This window comes from Miniopterus natalensis, chromosome 11 (assembly GCF_054644295.1).
Source record: "Miniopterus natalensis isolate mMinNat1 chromosome 11, mMinNat1.hap1, whole genome shotgun sequence".
Lineage (NCBI taxonomy): Eukaryota > Metazoa > Chordata > Mammalia > Chiroptera > Miniopteridae > Miniopterus > Miniopterus natalensis.
Window position 1 is genome coordinate 36,692,273 of NC_142091.1, and position 10,895 is coordinate 36,703,167.

The 10,895-nt window shown below is 51.5% G+C and overlaps 1 protein-coding gene across 1 annotated transcript in view; it reads right to left on the bottom strand.

The window, feature by feature from the left end:
- Positions 1 to 242, bottom strand: part of MYO7A (myosin VIIA) — a 66,482-nt gene extending 66,240 nt beyond the window's left edge. The window contains exon 1 of the mRNA XM_087822199.1: positions 102 to 242. Coding sequence (XP_087678325.1) covers positions 102 to 242 — 141 coding nt within the window. The remainder of the gene's footprint in view (positions 1 to 101) is intronic.
- Between the last annotated feature and the right edge of the window lie 10,653 nt (positions 243 to 10,895).

A 10,895-nucleotide genomic window follows, 5' to 3' on the forward strand; every position in this document is an offset into this window, starting at 1 on the left:
CCCGACCCTGTGGTCCTCCTGGCGCTTGGCAGGAGGGGAAACTGAGGCCCCGGAGGCGGCCCCGGGGCGCACCCCCCTCCCCGCCCCCGGCCGGGCCTCACCGGCATGACCGCGTAGGTCTTCAGCGCCTGGTTCAGGCTGCGCACCAGCGCCCACTTGCCCGGCTGCTTGGCGCGCGCCTCGGCGGGGGCGCCGGGGTCCGCGGGGTCCGCGGGGTCCGCGGGGTGGGCGGGGGGCTCCATGGCGCAGAGGGTCCGGCGGCGGCGGCGGCGGCTGCAGGGCTCAGGCTCCCTAATTCACCTAATCCGGGCTCGCCGCCCTCGGGGAACCCTAAACCGGGCCATCTGCCGCGGGCCCATGGCAACGGCGGCTTAGGTGACGCCTGCGGGCGGGAACGGGGAGGGGGCGCCCGCCCCGGCCTGGCCCCCTCCCATCTCGGCGGGACCCCCAACACCCCAACATCATCGGGGATTCGCAACCGGCTTCACCCGGACAGCAGCAGGTGGCAGCCGAGCAGCCTGCCTCCGCGTAAATGAGGCGCCTGGAACCTCACCTTGACTGCAGTTTTGGAGAAAATCTGTATATTTTCTATGAAAAGAAACGTGGGGATGTTTTGAAGTAGCACACAATAAACTTCGTGAATTTTTAAGACTAAAGGGAAGGTGCATCGAAGATCTTTCTAGCTCACTGGCTGCCTCTGGGAAGTGAGGGCAGATAAAAATCTGGGGCTGTTGGGGGAGGGGGGACTCTGGGGGGAAGCCCCTGAAGAGTCTGTCTCTGATCCTCACCCAGCCTCTGAGGCCAGCCTTGATCTCCAGCCTGCAGAGGAGATACTGAGGCTTGAAGGGAGGGGGGTCCCCTGGTTCCTGAGTACATCAAGCAACCCCTAAGGGCTCAGAGCTCACCCCACAGTGGGTACCAAGCTGGGCTCCTGTGTCTTGGCAGCCACACAGGACTGGGCACCTGCTCCGTTCTATGCTGGGCTGTGAGCCACAGTGGCGACAGTCCCACCGGAGGGTGTGGAATGCCCAGGCCCTATGACTCTTCATTTACCCCCACCTTCTCCCCTTTCTCTACTTATCTTTAGCTTCCTCCCTTCTTTCCTCCTCCTTTCTCTTCTCTTCTCAAGGGCTTTTGTTCCCATTTTTGGCCCTTGACATTGTCTGGAACTCTGGAAGCCCTACTGCTCCCGTCACAAACAAACCAACCATGGTAGGGGGAGGGAGGACCGGCCAGGAAGGAGACAGTGAGGCCTCACACAGAGCTCAGAGCTGCTCCACTGGATTCGGGCTTCCTTCTACCCCAAACACCTCTCCCAGGCCTGGGGACACAACACTCTGCCACCTAGCACAAATTGGACTGACTGAAGTGATTCCCACCTACTTCCCGTATCCTCTCAGGGACCCTGCCCTTGGGCAGGCTCCTTCTCACAGTCAAGCCCAGAACACACATACCTACCCCAGCTCACCCACCCAGGAAGTCCATGGGAATAGGAATCAGACCCTCAGACACAGGGAGGTGCTGTCAGTGGGTGGGCTTTCAGGCATCCTTCCATCTGTCCGTTTAACCAAACTTCACAGGATCACACTAAAGCTTAAGGGACACCATCCTCAGAACTCTCAGTCCGGGGTGGTGGGATGGCGGTGGGGAGACAGACACAGACACAGATGAAAATGGTACCACCAGATAAGGTACTGGTTAGCCATGGAGAGACAGGATAGCATGGCCACTAAGAGGTTGGACTCTGGAGACAGACGGCTTAGGTCGATCCAGGCTAGGCCACTCACAAGCCGTGTGACTTTGAGCAAGTTCCTCAACCTCTATGTGCCTTTGTTTCCTCATCTGTGAAATGACAGGATTAAATAGGTTAATGTGTGTAACTCACTCAGATTGGTGCCTGTTAGAACAAATGTGCTGTATGAATGTTAGGTATTATTAACTGAGCAAGTCATGTTAGGGGATGGCAACTGGATGTTATGATTTTTTTAATGCAGATATGAGAGGTAGGGCATTCAGAAGAGGGAACAGCAAAGCACAGAGAAGCTGAAGGAAGAAGGAAGAGATGGTAAAATGGGTCTGTTGGGTGGAGAGAGACCCCCTGGAAAGAGACCCAGCAAAGTGCTGAAAGCTTGACACCTGCCAGACCAGACCCCACTGCTCAACCCCCTGCACCCAGGCCACCTTGCGCTGAAGCCTGGAAATGTGCCCCTTCCCTACAGGTAGCCTGTGTACCAGGTCTGGGAGGCAAGTCTAATGACCCTGTGACCCGCTCTGGCATCACACTAGATCTTCTCCTAGAACCAGGCCTCACTACTACTTCAGGCTCATCTCTTGCTACCCTGACCACCCCTGATAGGGCCTTCCAACTTTGCTAATGTTGTGCCCTCTGTCAAGAATGCTTCACCCCACTATCTCTTCCTGCCCCTACCTAACCACCAAAGCTCCAAAGTCATGTGACCCTGGTCCCCACACTCCCCCTCCCCACTACCTTCTTTCTGTATTCTCTTGGTGCCTCACACAGACCTATGGTGCTGCCCTCCCCCACCACACCACTATCCAGTACAATTCTGGCCACCCATTTTACAGATGGGGAGACTGAGGTTCAGAGGAAGGTCAGGGACCTACCCAAGGACATATAGTAAGTTGGGACAAAAAGCTTTCAGGAAATAACTGTGCCAACTGTCATCTAGTAGAGTCAGTGAAGATAACAGAGTAGGGAACTCCAAAAGCCTATCCCTTACAGAAACACCAAAAAAACATGGCAAAAACTATCAGAATCAACTTTACTGGAACTCTAGAAAATATTCAAAGGTTTACAGTAACCAAGTGAGTATTTAATGAAAAGAAAGATGACTGAAACCCAGCAAGAGAGTTTTATAGTATTTTAACCTACCCATCCCCCACCCCACCTACATCTTGGTGGCAATCTTGAAGATGGCAGCCTGCATCCCTGGTGTGGGTTCTTGGGGCCAGAGGGAGCAGAAAAGACCTTGTTATTAAAGAATTGTGGTTATTTTAATCTGTCTGAGAGCTTGCTGGAGGAATAATGCAAAGGGCTTGCTTTTCTTTTCCTAACTTGGAACTCGTCCAGGGCAGACAAGCAGTTATGGAGGGCATTAGTCAAAAATATTCAAAGGCAAATGAACTATTCATGCTGCTTGGGGGGAAAAAACAATCAGTTGAAACAAACAGCAGACATTCTAGAAAGCCTGGAGGAAAATCAGGGAGTGAGATGCTTCTGGGAATAAAGGCTTTGACAATCTCCGAAGTTCTCCCCTCTGACTGACCTTCGAGTTCTATGCAGATAGGAAGTGAAGGTTAAGGCAGAGCTGACTGACCATTGAAAGCATGCCCCAACCCACACAGGAGCCCATTTGCAAAGACTGAGACTCTTGATTTGTTTTGTGTTGGTCCCAGGTATGTTAGATACTGTAGTGACCACACACAACAAAGAATACAGTCTTCACAAAAGCGGTTTAGAAAAGTCACTACACAAGACTACAATCCGCAAAAAGCAGCAACAACAAACCCTGAAGAGAGGGGAGAACCTGACTTCCAGAGTTGTCACATTATAATATTCAAAATGTCCAGTTTACAACAAAAAACTATGAGGTATGCAAAGAAACAAGAAAGTATGGTCCATTCACAGTAAAAAAGGAAATTAATAGAGACTTTCTCTGAAGAAGCCCAGACTTTGGACTTAATAGACAAAGACTTTAATCAACTGTCTTAAATATGCTCAAAGAACTGAAAGAAACCAGAACAACATCTCACCAAAAAGAGAATATCAATAAAGAGATAGAAATTATAAAAAGGGACCAAGTAGAAATTCCAGAGTTGAAAAGTATAATAACTGATATGAAAAATTCACTAGAGGGGTTCAACAGCAGATATGAAGAGGCAAAGTGAAGAATCAGAAAACTTGAAGATAGGTTAATTGAGATTATCTAGTCTGAGGTTCAGAAAGAAAAAAATAATTTTAAAAAATGAGCAGAGACTAAGAAACCTGTGGGACACCATCAAATGAACCAACGTATACATAATGTGAGCCCCAAAAGGAGAGGAGAGAGTGGGGGCAAAGAATAGTTAAAGAAATACTGGCAAAAAACTCCCCAAACTTGATGAAAGATATGAATCTATATATACAAAAAGCTCAATAAATACTAAGTAGGATAAACTCAAAAAGATCCACACTGAGACACATTGTAATTAAACTGTCAAAAGACAAAGACAGAATCTTAAAAGCTGTGGCTTGTCTATACAAAGGATCTTCAATATGATTAGTAACCAATTTCTCATCAGAAACCATAAAAGCCAGAAGGCAGTAGGGTGATATACTTAAAGTGGTGAAAGAAAAAAAACTGTCAAACCAGAATTCTATATCTGGCAAAACCATCCTTCAAAAATGAAAGAGAAACTAAGACATTTCCAGACAAACAAAAGCTGAGGGGGGGTGTCATTTGTTGACTTGCTTTACAAGAAATGCTAAAAGTAGTCAACTAAAATTAAAGGGCACTAGACAGTAACTCAAAGTCATACAAAAAACAAAGACGCTTGGTCAAGGTAACCACATAGGTAATTATAAACCAGGTTATTGTTATTTTTGGTTTGTAACTCCTCTTTTCCCTCTATTTTTTTTGATATGATTTAAAGGACAAATGCATAAAACAACCATTACAAACCTATACTAATGGGTACACCGTGTATAAAGATGTACTTTCTGATAACAACAGTATAAAGAGAGGGATAGAGCTGTATAGGAGCAAAGTTTTTATATACTATTGAAGCTAAGTTGGTATTAAGTCCCTGTAGATTGTTATAAATGTAAGATGTTAATTGCAAAGCCTAGGGTAACACTAGAAAAGTGTATATATACAGGAGAGAAAATGAGAACAGAATCAAAACAGTGCACTGAAGGGGGAAATAAATACAAAAGAAGGCAATAAAATGAGTCATGCATAGAATGCCTAAGGACCAATGTGGATGCTGCTTTTGAGGAATTAGAACTCTCAGCAAATGAAAAATTTTTTCATGTTTTGAATTCTTAGTCCATTTTTGTGAAAGTGTTTCCTGTGCCTGGTACCCTTTGGGGCTCAGAAAGGTTGGGAGGTGAGGAAGGAGGGAGAGGGGTGAATCTCTGTCGTTGATGTGTTCCACATGGGGACACTCTACACATGGGAAAGAATGATCATATCTTTTGAGGTTTCCTGAGGTTTTTATCCCCAAAAAAGTGAGAGGGAGAAAAGATGGAGAACTTTCACACACAGGAGAGTAGGCGTTGTCATGGCAGCCAACCTTTCGCCAGCTGTGTCTAGCATTAGGCTAAGCGGTATGTATGCACTATGCCATTTCATTCTCAGCATCCCTTTAAATAAAGTAGGTACCATTGTCTGTCTTAGCCACTCGGACCAAATGAGGGTGTAGTGACAATCATTCATCCATTCAGCACAGAGTGCCATCTGTGAGTGGGCTGGTGCAAAGATTGAGGAGACAGTGGGAAGCAGGGCAAAGGCTGTCCCCCATTTCTGAGCTTACCAGGAGGCCCCAGGTGAGCAGAAGAAGGTGGAGTGACAGGACTCTTAACAAAAGCAGAGCAGGGAAGGTTCCCAAAGGGCATAGTGACCACAGCGAGGCCTGAGGGGAAGTCAGCCAGGAAAAGGGGAGACAGAGCTCTGGGGCAGGGGGAGGGGAGGAGGGGGCAGACCCAGGAAGCAGGTGAAAGAAGCAGCGCTTTGATTGAATCCATCATGACATTTTATCTTCAACAACCATCCCAGGAAAGGAGGGTTTTATCCCTGTTTTGCAGACTAGGAAACTGAGGCTCAGGAAGGCTGAAGAGCGAGCCTAAAATCTGCCCAAGGTATGTGGGCTCTGCCTGTGGTGCTGTGTAGCTGGCTGGCTCCCCAGAGTTGGGATCGTTTCTAGGACCAAAGAAGTAACAGAAATGTACTTTCGATGGGTGGGCAAAGCCTGCGTTCACCTGCAGACACCTGCTCCCAGCAGAGGCTGCCGGCTGGGTGAGGTGGGCTACTGCTTAGAGGGGATGGTCAGTCAGAGGTCTGCCTCAGAGGCCCCCAGAGGGCAAACACTCTTGGAGGGCTGGGGGTTACCCAAGGTCTCCCTCTGGGGGCTGCGCATGCCCCCACCCACCCAGCCCCACCTGCAGCACAAGCCCTGGCACACAGCAAACACACAGAGATAGTGACTTTCCTTCTCTTTCTGGTCCCTGCTGTTGCTGATAGACCTTTGAACAGGCTCAGGCCTGGGGACCAAGGGGTTTCAGAGAAGGCCTTCTCCAGTCCCAGGACAAATGACTGTCTTGATTCTGCCCCGATGCCTGCCTTCTCATACACAGCACACATGCTCACACAAAAGCAGGCTGCCCATTGGCCTTTGATGGTCCTGGAGGACACGCCCCACCAGCTCTAAAGCCTGGTGCCAGGCCCACTTGGCTCAGGGCCCACATTCCTGGCTCTGGAGACCAGGAGCTCATTAGAGCCTCAGTCCGATCACGGGGAAGGGCTAAGGGTCAGGGGCCATTATAGCTCTGGGAAGGAATCAGAGCTGAAGGATTCAGCCAGAGACAGCACCTCTGCTTCTTCCACATATTACCCCAGGGGTCTCCAGCTCGGACCATGGCATCCCCAACTCAACTGCTCCCCAGTCAGGCTCAAGATCCTTCCTAGTCTGGCATCAGTAAACTTGCCAAGTTCCTCTTCCCTTTCCCTAAAGCCTTTCCCACATTTGGGCCTTTGCACATGCTGTTCCACTGCCTGGAATGCCTGGTGATTCAGAGATGCATATAAATAAACAACTTCTACCCAGACGTATCAGAGGAAGTAGTTCTAGACTGGGCCTGGGACAGTCAGGGAAAGCTTCACAGCTAGGTTTTGAAGCATATAAAGGAGTTTTCTGAAAGACAGGATTGGGAAGGGTCTTCCATAGTTAAGCATATGGATGAGAGAATATGGGATGGGATAAAATGAGCAACCCAAAAGGGTTATTCCTGGCACATAAAGATGAAGACCACTGAGGTGCAGAGAGCACTCACCTGCTGAAGAATCACCATTGTCCTTCGTCAGATACTCCTGCTGCCCACCTGGCCAGACACTGTTCTGCAGGGGGAGAGACCATGTCAAGCTTCTGAGCAGGCCAGCCCTGGTAGCCTTGCACCTGACAGGGGTCACCTGGGCTTCTCCCAAAGCCATAGCCCCTCCTGCCTCTGGGGAACCTCCTTGGCTTTTCTCCCTCTGGTTGCAGTCCAGCTTGTGTGACCTGAGCCTCAGCCACCATCACCAGCTCTATTGCCCAAAGCAGCTGAGCTCCTCTCTTGGTCACTGTTATTCAGAGATTCCAAAAGGCTCCTAGGAAGTCGCAAGTCTACACCCCTCTTACCTGGACATATGGGCAAAGGGGATCAGAGAGGGACGAAGACTTGCCTAAGTTCATACAGTAGGACAGGGTAAGTTCAGGACAAGGATTTGGTCTCAGGCCTCCCAGCTCAGGGCTACCCCAGGAGGAAGGTGATAGGGACAGGCTGGTCCAAGGGGAGGGTCATGGGCTGAGCCTGCTTAAACCCTTCCAGAGCACCTACTGCCACCAAGGTGAAGGCTCTAAGCCCCCCAGTCTGGCTTTTAAGGCCCAGCACCATGTGGCTCCTGCTGATGTCTCAGCCTTACCTCTCACTGCTCTCTTCCCTCCCCAGCCCTGCACGTGGACCATCTTCAGCACTCTCTGTTCCTGAAATGTGCCAGCCCTTTTCATACCTCCTGGCCTTGGCATATGCTGGCTCCTCCACCTGGAATTCTGACTAGTAAATTTCCACCTATGCTCAGTTCAGATGTTACCTCCTCTGGGAAGCTTTCCCTGACCATCCCAAGGCTGCCGAGAGTCCTGATATTTCCCTCTATCCAGCCCTGATTATATGTATTGCATGTTATCTTGTCAGGGTCTGTCCCTACCTCTGACCCCAAAGTCAGGGAGTTGATCCATGGTGGGGAGTGGGGTTCAGCCATCGCCTCACACAGCACAGGGCCAGGCCTAAAGTTGACTCAGAAAGGACTAGTGGGACTGAGTGTGGTATTTCAAGTCAGCCCCAACCCACAGGCCCCAGCACTAGGAGCCTCCAGCCCCCCACCTGCCCCCCAGGATGAGCATCAATTTTTCACAAGGTCCATTCAGAGGCACTGGGGCATTTGATCCTCTGTCCATGACACTGCCCGACACCCGAGCCCTGACCCCTGCCCTGGAGCTGTGGGACACAGTGGGCACACAGTCCTCCCAGAGACCTGCATCAGGCCTGGGTGTCTGGCAGGGAAAGGAATTCAGCAAGGGCGACCAGGCAGCCTCCACGGGGAGCTACATCTGAAGGGGAAGCCGGGCCATAGTGCTGACATCCTGAGCCAGTGTGAGCCATGAGAGCCAGGGGGAAGGACCAGGGTTTTCATTAAGATGCAGGGCCTTGGGTGAGGGCATAGAATTTAAGGGCCACCCATAAAGAGAAAACTATAAAAAGGACATATTTTTTCTTAAAAAGAAAAAAAAAGAACCAGTCCATGTTCAAGTTAATTGCTTTGCTTTGCAAATTGAGAGCAAGGAACACAGAACTGCTTTTATATTTCTGTGCCGTCCCTGGTTTACTTCATACCTTGGTGAGGTTTCATATTCCCATTTCACAGATGGGAACTTTGAAGCACAGAGGAAGGAAGTGACTTATCTGAGGAGAGAAGTAAAGAAAGAGATAAAGTGTTCAAGAAAGGCCAAAGGGGACAGGGACAGGAACAGAGGTCTCTCTCTCTCTCTGTCTCTCTCTCTCATGGCTGCTCCCTGCCCCAGCCCTGACAGACAATTCAATGAACAGTATGCCCCTGGCTCTTCCCATTTCCAGGGTACAAGCCTCCATCTTTCCAGGCTCAGGACAGTTTCCTTTGATGGCTGCTGTGGTTGAGCCCCCAAAGGTGACAGGAGGCCCAGACCGGAAGCAAATGGCTGTGGTCACAGGGGCTCCAGGTTGGACCACGCCCATGACACCCCCTGAAGTCCAGCAAACCCTTCTCCAATGCCCAGGACGGGGGCAGCCCATACTTGCCTGTGTCCCGGCTGCCCACTCTCAGCTGCCCACCAGCCTGGGTGCAGCTGCCACCTGCACGGAGGGCTGGGGTCACGGGCTCTGGGGTAGTCTGTAGACACACGGCCTCTCTTCTGTCTTGCTCCAAAGCTTGCTCTGGGGGTCTCTCTGGGCCTTTCGGTTTTTCACTGTGTGACTCTCCCGCTCAGTCTCCCTCTCGTCCCTGCCCAGGTCGGCTGTCCAGCGACACTGCTGCCCTCTCCTCCCCACTCCAGAGCCTTCCCCCAGGAGGCGGAGTCGGAGTCGGAGGGGCCTCCAAGGTCCGGGTGCCATGACATCAGCGTGGGGGGCGGGCTGTGCCGCTCAGGACTCTGTGCAGAGCGCTGGCTGCCCAGAGGGAGGCAGGGCGCTGGGGTCTCTCTCGGCTGTTCCGTGACCAGCGTGGGACCCTGGCTGGCCCACCCAAGCCTCAGTTCCCCCCTAGTGTTCGCAGTACCACCACCTGCTCTCAGCACCTGGCAGGGAACCATGTCCTAATCCTGATTCGGTCACTGATTTGCTGAGTCTCGGCCCCTGCCTGTCCTCCACCAAGACTGTTTTCTCCTCCATAAGTGGCCGTTTGAGACTCTGAGAAGAAAGGACCGGGTAGGGCAAGATGCTGCAAGCCCCGTTCCAGCCCTTTCTCCTTCATCCCTGTGCACACAGCATCCTCACCCCAGGCCACTCCCTGAGGGCTCCCCTCAGATGTGTGCCCCTCACTTCACCACAGGCCCACAACCTGCTGGGGAGGAGCGTTGTCTATGATCATGCAGGAAACTTTCTCAGACCAGCCGACTTGGAGCAACCTGCATGTAGCAGGGACACATACGAAGTAAAGTGACATGTGTGGTTTTTAAGGGGATGTGGGGGACAAACAAGGAGGAGCAAACAGGAAGTTTGTTTTTTGAGGATTCCCCACAGTCCTGGGGCTTCCTCCTCACCACCCTCTGCGTGGCAGGTGCCCCATCATTGCGGGCCTTTTCAGGGGCAGCTCTAGGCCTGAGCAGAGAGAGGTGCTCTTTGGATCCCCAGTGGCTGTAACTGGGGCAGGTAGGCAGGAAGGGACCACTCCAAAAGATGGGGCGCCCATCCCCCAGAACCCAGTGGTCCAAGTGCGCCACCCGCTGGGCAAAGGTGTAGCTGTACGATGATGGCTCCCCCTTGGGAGCAAGGCTGAGCATCCAGCTCTGCCTGGAGAAGTGACAGTGGGGAACTCGGCCTCTGCGGAAGCCAGGGCTTCCTCTGACTTCTGACAGACAACAGTCGTGACCCTTGAAGACCCCTGGATGCCAGAGTGTGCTTGGTCAGGTGGCCTTCGCAGGAATTGCTCTGGAACACCGTCCCCACTCCTAGACTCGCGCTTGCCGTAGACAGGTACCTACCATTCCTCCAGTCACCTCTCTACTAAGCCGTGCTGGGCAGGCAAGTGGAGTCAGCCCTAAGCAGATGGGAGAGCTGAGCCCCAAGAGGCACATGATGCCCCAGGCAGAATGCAGGTCTGAGCTGTGAGCGATGGGCGAGGGGTGGTGGGGAGCTGCGAGGTATGATGTGATCTCCAGACGCCGTAACAGCCACAATGTACTCAGGGCCCGCCAGCGGCCAGGCTCTGCACTAAAGTGAGCACAGAATTCATTTCTCACAGCCCTATGGGGAAATCTAGGAATTGGTCTTAATTCATTTGTTTTTCTCACTCTTCATTGCAACCCAGCCATCAAGTTCTGTCCATTGTACCTCCACATTCTATTTGTTTCTCCCCACCACCACCCCTGGCTTCTTGGCTCAAGCTGTG